Genomic DNA, 16616 nt, shown 5'->3' with positions numbered 1-16616 from the left:
GAAAAGCAGGGTGGGTCTATGCTGCGGCTTGTAGTGATGCATGTCAGTGAAAGGCTCTGGCAGCGGAGAAAGCTGTCAGAGCCTTTCTTTGCTGCCTCCCCTGCCAGAGCCTTTTCCACACTAAGGGAGCCTTTGCCTGTGCCCCATGCAACCTTCATTCTGCCCCTGGAGCATGTTCATCATGGTACAGTCTCTTTAATTAGATGATCATATTGCCTATGTAGTCACAGGACCTCTGCCTCATTCAATGAATGAGTAGTTATTCAATATTTCTTTATCTTCCTCATTCAATGTGTGGCCTCCCGGTCTTTATTTAATGCACATTGTGTAAACCCTGGACTAATAATTTCCTCATGGGTGTTTCTATGGTGCCCTCAATGTAGTATCAGAGTCCACAACATTAATTATACCTCATCTCTGCGGGGAGATGGTAATATTATTTCAGGAAACTGAGGCATAGAGATTTATCTGTATTACTGTAGCATCTAGAAGTTTGTCATGGGCCAGGACCTCCTGGGGCTAGGTGTGCAGACATGGAACAAAATGATGGTCACAGCCCCAAAGAGTTTACAATCTAAGTAGAAGATCAGAGACAACGGGTGGATATAGACGGATGGGGAAGTACAAGTAAGACAGTAGTGATCTACGTGATAGGCAGTGATCTAAGTATGTCAGCAGCCTACCTGTTTGGGTTTTTTTATAGGCCTCCTGGTGGAGGTGAGTTTTGAGGAGGGATTTGAAGGTGGATAATGAGGCAGCTTTGCAGATGTTCACAGGAAGAAACGCTCAAGTGCATGGGGCAGCACAGGAGAAAAATACTTGTTTGAAAATGTAACAAGTGGGTGATGGAAGCTGGCATTGCCAGTTCAGTAGCAATGTAGAGCTGATAGGTAGGGTGGGGATAGGCCAGGAAGGTTTAAGAAGGAATTAAGAGCATCAGAAAGCTGAGAGTGAAGACCAGTAGCTTATGTTTGATGTAATAGAAAAGCAGGAGCCAGTGGAGGAATTCAAAGGCAGGAGTGGTAATGGTCAAAGCGATGGGCTAGGGAAACCATCTTTGCAGCAGCATTGTGAATAGATCTGAGCAAGGAAAGACTGTGTTTGTCAAGGCTAGAGAGAAAGATGTTGCAGGAATTGAGACACGAGATGATGAGAGCTTGGACAAGACTTTTAGCTATGTGGATGAATAGGAAAGGATGTATATTAGAGAAAGAATAGGCAAGATTTAGACACAACCTGGATGTGAAGGCCTAGAGAGAGGTCAGGATCAAAGATGACACCCAGGTTATGGGCCTGAGCGACAGGCAGGAAAGTGATGGTGTCCACGATGATTGAAAAAGGAGGTTGTGGGGGAAGATTAGGAGCTCTGTTTTAACCATGCTTAGCTTAAACTGGCAGTTAGACATCCCCAAGGAGATATCTGAGACACAAGCTAAGATTTTAATTTGGACAGAAGGAAGCAGGTCGGTGGTAGGAATGTAAAATATTAAACGGTTAACTGCTAAGTATTAGTCTTACCGTTAAACCACCCTACCTGTTAACCTCCTGTGCGTGGGTCTCAAACCAATTCTCCTGCTGAGCGACCCTGGGCCCTGCTGACCCTGGCCCCAGTGGCTTCGCAGGGGATGGCCAGCCAGGCAGGGGGAGCACATTTAAGCCAGGGTGGGTGGGCAGGGTCTGCGGGCCCCATTGGAGGGGTAAAGTAGTTCCTGGCCTCCCTCTGTGCCACTAGAAGGGGTTTGGCTGTGGAAGTGCATGGTGCACAGGGAAGGGAAACTGCTGCTGGGGTGGCATGGAGTGTTTGTGGAAGCCGCATTGGGACCAACTAGGTACCTGGGGGCCCTCTCCCTTTAGTCGGTTAACCAGTTAAATGATATAATTTTTAATAGTTTAAATGGTATTTACATCCATAATCTGTGGAAGAGAGGTAGATCTGTGAGTGGTCAGCATAGACATGGTAGTCTAATTTGTGTTTACGGATGAGGATACAAAGGGAGAAGAGAAGGGGACGAAGGACAGAGCCTTATGGAGCCCCCTCAGAAAGCTGATGAAGGATTCTGCGAAAGTTCCTCCTTCAACAGATTTGGACAGGTAGGAGGAGAACAAAGACAGCACAGAGTTATGGAAGTCAAGGGAGAGCGGGATTCCATTGTGTTAGGCACGGTACAAAGTAAGAGACGGTCCTAGTGCCAAAGAGCTTCAATAGACAAGTCAAAGGATGGGAGAGGAAGCTGGCAAAAGGATGGGAGAGGAAACTGGCAAAAGGATGGTGTGGGAGAAGTGACTGGCTTAAAGTCACAAAGGAGGCCAGTAACTGAGCTGGGAATAGAATCACATAGACTATGATGCCTCCCCTACACTGGCATGCTGTCAGACTGGAGGACACGGATATCTGGGGTTAAAGAGTATTGGAAAAAATAGTACCTGTATTAGATGAGAGAAGAAATAGGATATTTATTACTGATTATTTTCCCAGAGAAGTAATAGAAATTGGATCCTATTTAAAATGCGCCTCACCAGTTGTATGGATTACTTTTGTGCTGTGTGTGCAAACCGAACAAGGAAACTGTACACAAACTGATTATCACAACCTCTTTGGCTTATATATGGATCAGGAATGATGGGATTGCCAGGAGAAACAACAACAGAAAGCAAGCTGTGCTGCTTTCCAACCTGAGATCACTGCGGAAGGTAGTGGTTTTATAAAATAAAATCTGGTTGCTCTTTATTGGATGCTAAGAATAGTCCATTGAGGCCCTGCTTCTGCTCCCACTGAGGTCAGTGGTAAAACTTCCATTGACTTCCAAGGTGCAGTGTCAGGTGGGTGTATGAGATCAGGGGCATTGCAAGAGCTGAAACAGCAATAGGGTTGCCAAGTCTCATTGATCTGCATGGTAATTCCTTCAACTGGGATTAGTAAACTTATTTTACAGTTTTCAGAGTAGCAGCCGTGTTAGTCAGTATTCGCAAAAAGAAAAGGAGTACTTGTGGCACCTTAGAGACTAACAAATTTATTGGAGCATAAGCTTTCGTGAGCTACAGCTCACTTCATCAGATGCATTTGGTGGAAAATACAGTGGGGAGATTTATATACACACACAGAGAACATGAAACAATGGGTTTTATCATACACACTGTAAGGAGAATGATGATAAAACCCATTGTTTCATGTTCTGTGTGTGTGTGTGTGTGTGTGTGTGTGAATCTCCCCACTGTATTTTCTACCAAATGCATCCGATGAAGTGAGCTGTAGCTCACGAAAGCTTATGCTCAAATAAATTTGTTAGTCTCTAGGGTGCCACAAGTACTCCTTTTCTTTTTATTTTACAGTGTGTCCTGTGGGTGACGGAGGACTTGGCTTTGTTTTTCAATGGGACACTTTTTTTAAAAATCTTTCTTCCTTGAAATCTCTCTCTCTAAAACTGACACCGCTTGAAAACCTTGGAATTGTTTTTAACAGAGCAGGTCAATGTTTTTGCACTGAAACTTTTTTTTTTTTGGTAGGGTGATGCTGCGAAAAAATGGCTTCTTGACCTAAATTTTCCACAGACATATTTTCCTTTTCCTTTTGGTTGAAACTTTCTGGTTATTGATGAAAAACTGCAGAGAGTCACTTTTGGCTTTTGCCCCTTCCGACAGGAGAAAGGGTGTGTGTGGAAATGGAGAATAGTGGAGGATCACAAGTTTTTCCAAAAAATGAAAACAGGGAACGGTTTTCGTTTCGTCAAAAAAAGGAGAAATTCTATGAAAAACTTGCAAATAGGTTTTGTTTTGCTGAAAGTATATAGCGCGCTGTGAGCAGTGCTAGCTTTTAAATGTAAAGGACGGATTCCAAAAGCCTGCCAGGCAGGAAGATCTTGCAGTGACCCAGATTTCATGCTCATGCCCAACAGCAAGTCTTGTTCAGGCGAGGTTGGTGGTGAAGGCTTGGATTGCACCCATCCTCTGTTAAAAGAACCCTTTGGAAAGTAACTTATCTATATAAAATTAGACATCACAGGCTGGAGTGGATTTTCCAGCAAGACTAGAAGGGAGAGGGAATCCCTTAATTACTTTACAGCTTTCTTGTGAGGCACTTCCATTGGCAGGGAAAGCGTGAAAGCACATTCACACCTCCTACCAGGAGGTGACCCTCTAATTGAATATCATCAGGAAATGTGTCAGACAGTGAGATTAATCCCAGGGTGCAACCCCCTTATCTACACTGCCTCAAGATTTCATTTTCTCCTGTTAAAATTCAGCCATAGGCAATATGTTTCACTAAAAGCATTCTTGATCTTCCTTCAGATGTTCAGCAGAGGCCTCTTGGTATAAAATGCCCTTGTTCTTAAAGTTGCTCTTTCTCCCTTTCTCCAGTTTTCGTTGGCAAATCTCACCCCAACAGTAGTAATACTGAAGGCAATTTTTCTGTGGGAGAGGAGGCATTTTGACCTTCAACTAACTCTTCCAGTTTTTTGGACCGAACTATAGAAAAGAAGTACGGAAGAGTGTTCTATTTGGGGGCAAGAGGGATAGCCATGTTGTCTCCAAACAAATGAACTTCCAGCCTTCTCTTGCCTCAGTTCCTCGTTCTTAGCTTGAAAATGCAACATGAGTATTTTAACTCCCAACATTGAATCCTTTACTGTGGTGAAAGAGACAGTGGCCTTGATTCTCTACTCATGCCATAGTAAATAGGGAGTCACTTCATTGACTTCAAAAAGGCTACTCCTGTTTTCATCAGTGTAAATGAGGCCCAGTTTAGAGATGTTTGAAGATGTGTGTTATGTGGTGGAACTTGTTTACTTTCAGTACAAAGTACCCACACCTTGTGTAGTTAGTAAATACCTTGGAGCAAATCTTACTCCCCACTTTCTTGGTCATGAAGGGCCCAAGTTATAGTGGAACCGGTATAGTTACACTGCTGGTGGGAGGGAGGGAGAAAATACAGATTTGAGGAGCATAGCATCTTGGAATCCAGGTCTTTGGGGGCTCTCTGTACAGCAAGGCTTGGGATGGACAGGGAGGGCAGAGAGGAGAAATTTTAGTGGATGTGCCACTAGGCAGATCCACCTGCCATTTCCATCACAACACCCATCTCCAGCTCCTCCCTCAAATCCCCCAGAGCAGCAAGAGCTGTTGCTATCTCAAGGCTTCTGTTGCTATCTCAAAACTGCAGTAGCAGGCCCAGAGCTGGAAGGAAAATTTATTTCCGAAACTCCTCTGGAATCCTGGTGCACCAAGCTGAGCTATTCTGTCTTAGTACATGGGGAGGATTTGGTCTCCTGTCACTACAGTGATTATACATGCCAAGGTTCAAAAAACCTTCCCATGAAATGTGTACACTGGTTCAGAAGATGGGAATAGCCATGCACAGTATGTATTTACCTTTTAAGGAAAGCTGCTTGTGTGACACGCACACATGCTGTGTAACAATATTATTGAGTAGTTGGTGTGGCCTCTTTCATCTGAATTGACATGGCTCTCCCACATAACTGCCCGCATTGCTCCTACTGTACATAAGGAACCAGAAGGAGGATAACAAATTTTTATTTTATACCCAGAAGTGTAACAAACCATATGTCCAACTGCATATTAGACACCCTTGTGAAAGTTGGGAAGGATCTGCTGGCCCAGATAAATCTGTGCTGGGAGTATTCCTTGTACTAATTTCAGACTCCACTTCTGAAGTCCTTGAAATCATTCTACCTTAATTAACAATGATCATTGATTAAAAAAAGTCTATAATAGGCAGGTGAGTGTATATTGAGCTGTAAAGGCACCTCTGGGTCTGTCCTACAATTGGCTTTTAATAACTTGGTTTTAAAATAATGCTTTTCCATCTCTTGCTCCAGCATTTTTGACATCACAGCCTTTAAAGCTGTTGTGGGTTGCCATGTGTATTAGTCACGAGGCCTCAAGTTCTCTTATAGGTGAAATGAAACGTAGAAATGGGATTGAGCTGCAAAGATAGGATCCAGGTACAAACTTCCCCAGGGGTTTTTGCATGTGTTTGAAGTAGGGCATTTGGTTAAATACTTTTCAAAAGAGTTGGATTAGTCAGAACAAAATGGGAATAGTTTGGAGAGACCCAAATCAGTAATGGAATGTGATTGAGCAGGCTTAAAAATAGACACTAAAGTATAGTTTGAGATCAGTTCCTACTTCACTTGTAAACGGCTAGTAATCAGATTCATGGACTGTTGTTCCTACAGCAGTTGATCTTACCTTTTACACTAAGCAGAGAGCCAGGAGGGTAGAACGTGCTGTTCTTGGTTGGGATTCTTACGTTTGTCCAGCACAATAGAGCCTCCATTGTGGTTGGGACCTCTGAGAATGATTGTAATAATAGCAGCATAGGGGTCTGTGATTTCATCAGCTCTTGGAGGATGGAAGACTTAATAGGTAACCTTAGGAGGAAGTAACATTAAATATTTTATTTAAAACAAATGTATGAGAAGAGAAGTCTGAACATATTATAGATTTTGAGATCTAAAGGCATTTTATTTACAAAAAGCTTTCCAGTTTACCTTAAGGACCAGATTTTCAGAAATGTGTGCGCACAGCTACACAATTGATTAGGATAATTGTGGACCTGATCCTGTACCCGTTAGTCAATGGCAAAATTCCTGTTGCAATCATGGCACAAGATCAGATCAGATATGCAGCTGGTCATCTGTGAATGTAACAGTTTCGACTGCATGTATATACATGGTAATCCTGCTCCCATTCTTCTGAAAAGCTGATGCTACTTTTGAGGCTCCTACTTGTTCATCCAGGAAGGAAGTAAAATAGTTGGTGGGAATGTTTGGGGAAGAATGAAACTGACATCAGTTGTGGAAAAACAAAGTCTAATGTGATTGTGCACTATATTTTGGAAAATTAGTGCAGCCATTCCTTGCCTCTAACTTTTAAGGCAAGGATTTTAACTCGATGCACCTGCTAGTAAATGTTTACTGTTAGTAAGGCACAGAGATCAAGGTGAAAAGCTGTATGATCATATGGTCTGAGGTATGTAAATCTTCTGGTTAATACTGATGGCTGTGTTACTCTTGACATTCCAGAACTCTTCTGCAGCAGTTACAGAGACTTCAAGCCATGGTTGCTGGCAAAGTGTCCCGTTCCTGTAAAGCAGCCAGCACGCAGACAGGGACTTGTCTCATGGTGAGTGACTCAGAAGTTGGGGACCCCAGGCAGCGGTTGCTAAAACCACTGTTCCCTGGCTCAGCTCATGTCTGTCTCCCAACTCCCTTGGATAATGGCACTGCAGGGTTGGAAAAAGAAGAGGGAGCAGCAGTCAGTTTCTTGCAAGCAGCTGGAAGGTTTGGGAAGTCATGAATACTGAGGCAGCCTGGGATATGTGTGGATTTTTGTTGCTGAAGGTTACTCTACCCATTCTGTTCAGCCCATCAGTCTGAAAGCCCACAGGGTGGGAAGCATCTCTCGTCAAGAATTAACGATGAAATGTATCCTAAAGTTCTGAATCACTTTTGGGATTTCTGAACCTTTTGCTGATAGATACCACCTTGCTGAAAAGAAGCATAATTTGTGGCCATCATAATATGGGATCTTCCCATCTAAGAGACCACCTCTTTCCCCCAGACATACTGCCACAGTCACGATCCTTGGGGGCATTCCCACTTGGTATAAAAGTGGGGTGGGGAGGGGGCTGGGCGGGTGGAGTGCTCTCTGGGGCAAGGGGGCCCTTTCCTTTGGAATTACTCATGTCAGAACTGGAGCTGCAAGAGCACAGGACTGTTGATTTCAAGGCCCGCTACAAAGTCCATCTGTTTGAGCAGGCCTTGGCAAGGGGTGTGAGGATGGGATTACTGTCTGCTGTCAGTGTGTGGTTTGGGGAAAGTAAACTATCTCAGCGTGTTTCCTGATGATTAGATGAAGTGTCCAGGGGTGAGGGAAGAAGTGCTGCCCCGTTGATTGTTTTTTTGTTACCTCCTCTAATCTTGTATATTTAAGTGTATGTCAAAGAGCACCCAGAGCTATGAAATGGGAGCCCTTTAGGTGTTTGGTTCTTTTATCGAGATTGAAATAATACATTAATTCATTAAAATAAAAATAACCCAGAGGCTGTAAATCTACTTGTTTAATGCTCAGGGTAAAAACCTGTTAGAAAGGCTTTACTTTTAAATTTAGCAACCAAATTCCTTTTATGTTGGTGCTATAGCTGGATGGAAACTGGTCTCTAGTCCGACATTGAGCCTTCAGGCTGGTATAGCTTCTTCATTTGTCACTTTTAAGTAAGATTGTATCCAAAAGCAGGTTTAGAAATGCCTGATACAAGTTAAGTAACATGAATCTTTAAATGCATGTCTGAGTTTAGTCCAGTTAAGTTGTGCTTCTAGCCTTTCCAACTTCCAAATAAAGAAGTTCAATAGAATAAAATGGCTGCAGGTCTTTAAAATAGACTCTTGCATTGAAATCTGTCCTTTTAAATATTGAATTGTTATTGTCCATGCACCTTTGATCAGAGGCATCATATATATTGACCAAAAAAATAGCCTGGAATCAATATTTAAAAACAAAAAAATTACAGCAGTTGTGTGACTTGCCATTGTGTTCGAAGAGTGAGATCGCTCTGATTTTTTGCTTTCTTCCTTGTCCAGGTGGTGGTGCTGTGCTTCGCAGGCATTTTTGGCAGTTTCTCTCAGAGTTATGGGCCCTATCCTTCTGCCACAAAGATGGTGCTGCCCAGCCAGCATTCCACACCAGAGTCATACACGGCCTCCATCGGTAAGCTAACTCATTGCTGCCATTTGCTTGATGACTCACTCCCCTGCAAGATCCCCTTTGCATTTTGGTGGGAGTGCAGTGCGTGCTGCCTACTCTTCCCTTCCCAGTAGCTGTGTTCTAGTGCCACCCCTACATTGTGGTTGTCATTTTTCTGGCTGAGGGCTGGATGGGAAGTCTCCTTTGGAGCCTCTCAACATATCTTCTTGCACAACCTGGAAAAGGGCACTGCTGACCATCAAGAAATGTTCCTTTCTCCCCCGCCTCTTTTGAGGATGAGAACTGCGGGCTCCCACGCACCAGCCTCTTGTCTTGCTCCAGGACCACATCCAAAACTGTAATAAAGCCTGATCTCTAGTGGTTTTGAGGTGTTGGTGTTTTTGCATTATAGAAATGCCAGTGTATTGTGTGGGTTGAAAAAGTTCAATGGCTGGGTTACCCATGCTATTGGTGAAACGTACCATGAAGGGATGGGGGAGTCTGTTGCTCCCCAGCCTACTTGATAGTTCCAGTTCGGCTTCTGTGTGTCAGCCGCAAGCATCAGACTTGTAACTCCCAAAAGATTCCAAGTGAGCATGGCCTTGGTTCTCCTCCAAGTGGCCAAGTATTCACGTTGCCAAAAACCCTCCAACATAGCTGATATCAATTGCCTTTCTGTTGGCCATGTCAGAGGCCCAGGATTGAGTGGGGCACCGGGCTGGAAGTAGATGCTAGCTGTGTCCGATAACTATTGTGTTACCATGGCGACAGGTTCCATTTTATCTGAGTGTTCACCCCAGAAGTCATCCCTCCAGTTCAGGCACAGTGGCTGGACTAGTGGGGAAGGGCCCTTGAATGACCAGTGCTCATATTGCACTTGCTGAGGGCATACGTGGAGGGCTGTCAGTGCAGCATCTTTCCCTAGCTCCAAAATTAGTAGTTAATCTCCATGAGTAGCAAAATCCTGTGCAGCTAGATTTACTGTGTTTATATTTGTCCACTTTGAATTCCTGACATGTCCAGTGCCCATATATCTGGGCTCACTGTGTTTCTCATTTAGTTTCTGCCTCCCCTATTTGTACACAGTACGGTCAAGAAGCCTGCTAATTTACGAAGAGCCTCGCCCACTGGAGGAGCAGTACACTTCAATCTCCTTTGCAGATCGCGGTGATGTCTGGGATAGGCGCATGGATGCCTCCAAACACACGGCACTACCTCTGGAATCTGTGCCGGGGGTGCAGCAGGACAAAGTGTCACACTTCACAATAGCCAACGAGACAAGGCTAGAGAAATCTGTGTTGCTGGGGCTGCAGCCGCACAGGTGAGTGCAGAGGAAGCAGGCCTAAGCATGAGTTGCATGAAATTCCTGGTTGCATGTTTCCTGGACAGTTATTTGTATTACTGTTGTGCACAGAGGCCCGCAGTCAAGATCATTGTGCTAGGCACTGTACGAACACATAGTGAGAGACAGTCCCTGCCCTGAAGTGCTTACAGCCTAGATAGACCAGACTAAGAGTGGGGAAGGGAAACTGAGGCAAGAAGAGGTAAAGTGACTTGCCCCAAATCACACAGCAAGTCAGTAGCAGAACCAAAATTAGAACCTTGGTCTCCTGACTCCCAATCCTATGTCCTATCCACTGGACTATGTTTCCTATGCAAGACCATGTGCTTGGGAAGCAGATAGTTATGGGGTTCTTGCTGAGCCTGGTGTGGGTTCCTTTGACTTATACTAGCTAGAGGATGCATCTCATGAAGTGAGCTGTAGCTCACAAAAGCTTATGCTCAAATAAATTTGTTAGCCTCTAAGGTGCCACAAGTCCTCCTGTTCTTTTTTGCGAATACAGACTAACACGGCTGCTACTCTGAAATAGCTAGAGGATGGTAGTCTTCTCAAACAATAGTAGTATAGATGTCATTTAAGACTTACTCTGCCTGTATTAATAAGAGCTCCCTAGAGGATTGTTTAGTGATGACACGGACTACAGCCTCAAGACTTTATATAATCCATCCTGTCATGGTTCAGGGCATCTGCACCTGTATTCCCCCCTCGCTGGTTCACCAAGGGCATCCATGCATAGGCTTCTGGCTCCCCTCTCTTGGGTGGAGACCTGTGTGTCTCTCCCTCCTGACCAGTGTATTTCCAGGCCACACAGTTCTGTGCGTACTCTGTGAATTCCCTGGCAAAGTCAGACTGCCTAAGGAGGCCTGCTTTACTTTTCTCCTCAGATGGTGAACAGTGTAATGACCACAGTTAAGTTACCACACAGTTCTTTCTAAGCAAGCACATTTATTCTTAAGGTACAAGCATGGCAGAGAAAACATATTAAACAATAAAAGAACCTATTTTCATGCTAATAAGCTTACCAGAGGTCATCCCAACTCCAAGAAGAGTGAGTGAACAGTCCTTCAAACCCCACTCAGAGGTTTTTCCTGTGGCTAGCAAGTTCATAATTCCTTTTGCTCAGAACAAGAACTCTCATGAATCTGAGAGTTACTCATTTATGCCATTTGGGCATTTTGATCCCGGGAATAGGTCATTTTTAGACAAAAGTCCCTTCCCGAGGGTGAAGCTTCTAAAGAATAGGTCTGGAGGTTGGCATATGCATTTTGCCCACCATCCTCAACCAAGTATGTCCTAGGAACCCTACTCAACTAACAGTTCATTCTTGTCTTAGCCTGTTTAAGAGAGTTCTTGGAAGCTCATAATACTTCTAAGCATATATATTAGTCTTATCTCCTAGAGAGCTTGCACACTATCCCACAATAACACACAAACCTTTGTATTTTCGGTACAGTGATCTCCTAAGACACTGAAACTTAATTCAGTAAGGTTTAACTTAATTCAGAAAGATTTTGTGGGGAAACTGTCATCCGTCAGACATCCATGTTTGTGTCTGATGTGCATGTATAGCGTTATACAAATAATTTCTTGGGAGGGAATATACCAGTAAAATATCATCCAGAGGGAGCTGCATTGCCTAAGTGCTGAAAGCTAAGGGGAAATACAATCATCAAACAATCTAAAAATATGCAGGCCATGGGGCATTGCCATTTGAATGACAACATGAGCTTGTGGATTGCTAAGATGTCTAACCAGGTGGGTTATGAGGAACTGGGTGCCTTTTGCACTCAAGATTGCTTTGTACCCTGGGCCCTGTTAGTTTGCTGCAGGGCAGAGCTGGGAAGATGGAGCATGTATTGCTAGAAGGGTCACCTTGAGAAAGTTGCATGGAATTCCTTGTTAAATTCTTTCCTTTAAAATAATGTCAGATTTGGTGCTCCTGGAAAATGAGACTCTCTCTGGTTTGAAGAACTGATGTGTGATGTCTTTTCTGTCGCTGTACTTCTGCATGCCCTACCATCACCCTACCTGGAACTCTTCAACAAACCCTTTCTGTTCTGCCAAATGGGTTTTTATTTGGATATGTCTCTCTTAAAGCACTAGGATGAGACACGTTGCCCCGTCCCTGCCCCATCCCTACTCCAGCATATCTATCTCGGGGTGAAGAGGTGACTAATTTGATGTGTTACCAAGTTCCAACCAGTGAGCTCCTGATAAATAACAGGCACTGTAATAGCAGTAGCCAGTTTCAGTGGAGTGTGTGCTTTTTGCATGATTGCATTCAGGTATAACGTTCCTTTTTGTTTTTCTCCTCACAGGGTCAGCTCAGAGCTGGAAGTGAATGAAACACTGAAAATAATTGAAATTGATAGACGAGTCAATGCCACCTCTTAAAAAAGAGGCCTTTCCTCCCCCCTCATTATCCTGCCTTCTTTCCAACCCAAGGCCCACCCCTACCCCCAAACTCATCACCATCAGGGAACTAAAGGGCAAAAGAGAGTCTGCCAACTTCTGATTTGGCTGAAGAGGCTGTGACTTTAGTCAGCAGCAGTTGTCCTCATGCTGTCCCTTCCTCCAGGCGCACAAACCTGCTTCTGCTTTTACTGCTGTCCCTGACTGGTAGTACAAAGGAGGGTTTGAAACCTAAAGGCAGCTGGTGCTAGCAGTGTACAGCTGGTTGGTTTGTGTGTGTACCCTAATCAAATGTAACTCACGGGGGAACATTTGTGGTAAGTCATGTGGGAGAAGGAAACTAAAAGATACAGTATGACACTGCTCAGGATTTGGCCACAGCTCCATGCCTATCACTCTGGCACACTGGAGCTTTATGGGGGGAGAAATGGGTTCACGGTTCCCATCCCGCCCACTGAGGGCAGAGAACAGACAGTAGTCCTATTGAGCCAACGGCACAGACAGGAGAGTTTGTTCAATGGCAGTACTGATGTATTTTTTTTTCTTCTTCCTGCTCTCTCTCTCTCCCCCTCTCTCTTTCCTGCCCCTTTATCACATGGTGGGTGAAGTTTCCCTACCGTTGCTATCCTTATGAAGGATCAAGACAAAGTTCAGTCAGCCCCTGTGTCTTCTCAGGCCTTGTCTACAATTGCACCAATTTAACTAAATGGGTTTAGAAACTGATTGAGTTTAATCTGTGTGACTCCCTTGTGTGGAAATTTTTAAATAAGATTATGACTAGTATATTGTATCCATTTATCTTAAGTTGATTCTTTACTGGCATAAACTAAATCAATACTAGGCTCTCTTAAACCAAAATAAGAGCGTCCACATTAGGGGATTGCATGGATTTAATTAAATTAGTTTCTAAATCCATTTAGATACATCAGTGCAGTTTTCTGAGGTAGACAAGACCTCAGATTGCTCTAGGGGTTGTTCTTCCCCCCCAGCCTCCTGTTACTGTTGTAAATAGTATTTATTAGCTTTCCAAAATTTCCCTCTGGCAGCCAGACTAGAGAGCCAAGCTCCCAAGACCATGCAGCTGTTCTTGGTGAACTTTGAAATCAAAATGGAAAAAATATTCATTTTTTAAAATAAAACTTAGTTCCCTACAATGATTTTTAGAATGTAATCAGGCTCCCCTTCCTCTTCCCTTTTACTAAAAGTACATGGAATTAAAGCAACCACTTTGGGAATACACAACAAATTTTTTCCTATTAGACACAGTTCAGGTCAGTGCTGATGGTCTCCCTCTCTAGTTATTAGTTATTATTACAAAACTACCTAGAAGACCAAACCAAGGTCAGGTCCCCATTGTGCGAGGCACTGTACATGCACATGGTGAGAGACTGTCCCTGTCCTGAAGCCCCTATCCTAGATAAACAAGACAGGAAAAAGGATGGGAGGGGGAATAGATACATGGAGAGGGGAAATGCTTTGCCCAAGGTCACACAGCTGGTCATTGGTAGAGCCAGGAATAGAATCCAAGTCTCCCACCTCTTAGTGCAGTACCCTATCCACTAGACCATAGTACTTCTAAAGCACTATGCTGATGCATCTAATGCACACTGCCTCTAGTGCGGTGATTCTTCCTCTTTCAATACCCAGATTGTGCCAATGGCAGGGCTGCCCTTTCTACTCACAACTGTCCTTTCCATGATCCAGCCAACTCACCAGTGATTGCTTCCGGATTTTATTTGGTTATTACAAAGGAGTGCTCAGAGTTCCCAGTGATGGCTTTAGCCTAAAAACCTAAATAGGACAGAATAGTATGGCTATTTCTGCAATTTACCAGGAAAATTCAATTACAAAAATATTAAAACTTAAAAACCAACCCTCTCCTTTTTCACATAAATAAGGAGACTAGTGTAGCCTTGTGTTTTATACCATGTACAGTAACTCTTTCCTCCAGGTATTCTATTTTGTAAAATATTTTTAAAGAAAAATTGTATTTGTTTTTGTATTTTAGTATAGCCTCTGCAATGCTTCATCCTTCCTTGTTCGAATTTTTCCTTTTTTAGTCTTCCTTCCTTTGTTCACTATCCCATCTGTTCACTATGGGCCTGATCCAAAACCCAGTGAAGTTAATGGAAAGAATCCATTTGGCTTGAGTAGGCTTCGGATCAGTCCCCACTGTACCATGATCAGAAACAACATTCAAATTGGCAAGAGTGGGACATGTGCCCCAGTTCCACTAGCAAATAATAGAATTTGGTGTGTATACCTCTTGTGTATATCACTTTCTAGGTCAAACCCCATTTGTCTGTCCAGGTGCCTTTTAAAAAAATTTAATTGGTGGCAATGAGAGAGAAATGCCATTGTGAGCATAGTCACAGTTGATCCTTTGTCAGTGTGGGTCAGTACCACCCCTAAGGCAAATACCCTCTTATTAAGGGTCAGCCCCAACAGCCATGATAATTCTCTCAGGCTCTCTGGATTGCGCTAGTGCACACAGACAACCGTCACACGGCTCTCTCTATGGGAGCCCACATTATAACTGCACGATGGAAAGAGGAAGGAAAAGGTGGGTGTGTGCTGGGGAGTGTTTGTACTGAGACACAAGTGGTGTCTGCATTATTTTAACCACCTGAGGTCAGCAAAGGGAAGGGGAAAATGTATGACCTGATAGATTTACTATATTGGCTATCGCAGGGCATCCAAATACAACCAGGTAGGCATGAGTCAGGGATGAGCAAATTCACAAAGGACCTGGTTTACAGAGCATCCCTAGGTCCCCTTGACTTTGAGGGAAACTGTGGGGGCTCTGTTCCTGCAAAACAGGCTCAAAATTCTGTGTATCTTGGGGATTATTTATATAGCTGTGTATGGAATGTGAATGTGGAACAGGTGGAGGCTGATCTGTCTAATCTCTCTTGTGCCCATTACCCTACTTAATGCACGAGTGCATTCTCTCCCAGTAAAGAGACGCTATTAATGGTACTATTTTTTTTTTAAATTTGAATTCTGTCCCTGTGTTCTTTATCATAATTTACACTATTAAAATGGAGAATTTCCCTAAACCATTGCTAATCACCATTAAAGCAGTTTGCTTTTTGCAATTCACTCAGCTTGGATACACCACACCATTATGGGGGTTTTACATCTTCATTGAGAAGGGCTGCTGTCTGTGTCAGGCTACTGGACTAGATGGTCTGATCTATGTATGGATAATATGGAGTACTGCAATTCCTGTGTTCCTACGACCATAAAAATAGCCTCTCTCTGTAGCCCCAATATGTTTGATGCTTAAAATGAATTTTAGCTGTTTTTTGGGGATCTCCTAAACTAGCACAATGTTTGGGTTGAAGTCACTGCTGGGGAATATTATTCCTTTAAAATCAACTATTTCTATTGAACCTGACAGTGTCCATCTAATGCTAATGAAATGGGTTTCTTCTGCAAGTCCTTTTTCTAGCAATCAGTCACTTGTTCACTCTGGGGTGAAATACACTCCTGGACACAGAGTCAGCACAAGTCATGCCCCACTTAAGTCCCAAGAAACTACTGAAGTCCCACTTTAGCGGTCCTGGGCCTAGGGGTTTACGCAGTATATAGCCTTTGTGCTGGTCCTCTGCACAGGCATGAACTCCACCCTGAAAACTGCCGACGTGGAACTCCATTGCCTAACCAATGGCTTAGCACACCAGTAAAACCTTGCTTGTCCCCTATTACCTTCAGACGTTCCCCGAGCTGTCAGTCTTTGAGTCTAGGAAGTTAAGCTATGAAGGAAAGTAGGGCATTATTTTTTAATATAAATATATATTTATGGAAATCAGGCCCAGGCCATATGACTGTTCTAATCATGTTAGTATAGGGGGGGGTGAGGGGGGAGGAGGGGGAGAGAGGTTGGTATGCTATTTATAGTTCTATGTTAGTTTCATGTGTGTTTACTATTTGTACTGTGCAGACTAATATTTTCATACACCAAGGTTCATAGGCCAGATCTCAGCTGGCAGAGGTTCCATTTACGCAAGTAGCTCTGATTTATACCATCTGAGGAGCTGGCTCCTGTCACTGGGCTGGGCTTCTCCCCAGCTCCAAAGTATGTGCTGTCATGCCCAGTCTCTTTCAAGGAGGTTTATTTTTTTTTAATAAACCCAGGTAAACAAACAGAAAAAGG

The 16616-nt window shown here is 43.6% G+C and overlaps 1 protein-coding gene across 1 annotated transcript in view; it reads left to right on the top strand.

Moving 5' to 3' along the window:
* Nucleotides 1–14330, top strand: part of CREB3L2 (cAMP responsive element binding protein 3 like 2) — a 108471-nt gene extending 94141 nt beyond the window's left edge. The window contains exons 9-12 of the mRNA XM_038373188.2: nucleotides 7044–7143; nucleotides 8601–8727; nucleotides 9790–10024; nucleotides 12364–14330. Coding sequence (XP_038229116.1) covers nucleotides 7044–7143; nucleotides 8601–8727; nucleotides 9790–10024; nucleotides 12364–12439 — 538 coding nt within the window. The 3' untranslated portion in view covers nucleotides 12440–14330. The remainder of the gene's footprint in view (nucleotides 1–7043; nucleotides 7144–8600; nucleotides 8728–9789; nucleotides 10025–12363) is intronic.
* Nucleotides 14331–16616: the final 2286 nt, after the last annotated feature.

The sequence above is a fragment of the Dermochelys coriacea genome, chromosome 1 (genome assembly GCF_009764565.3).
Source record: "Dermochelys coriacea isolate rDerCor1 chromosome 1, rDerCor1.pri.v4, whole genome shotgun sequence".
Lineage (NCBI taxonomy): Eukaryota > Metazoa > Chordata > Testudines > Dermochelyidae > Dermochelys > Dermochelys coriacea.
This window is presented reverse-complemented; position numbering and strand designations above follow the sequence as displayed.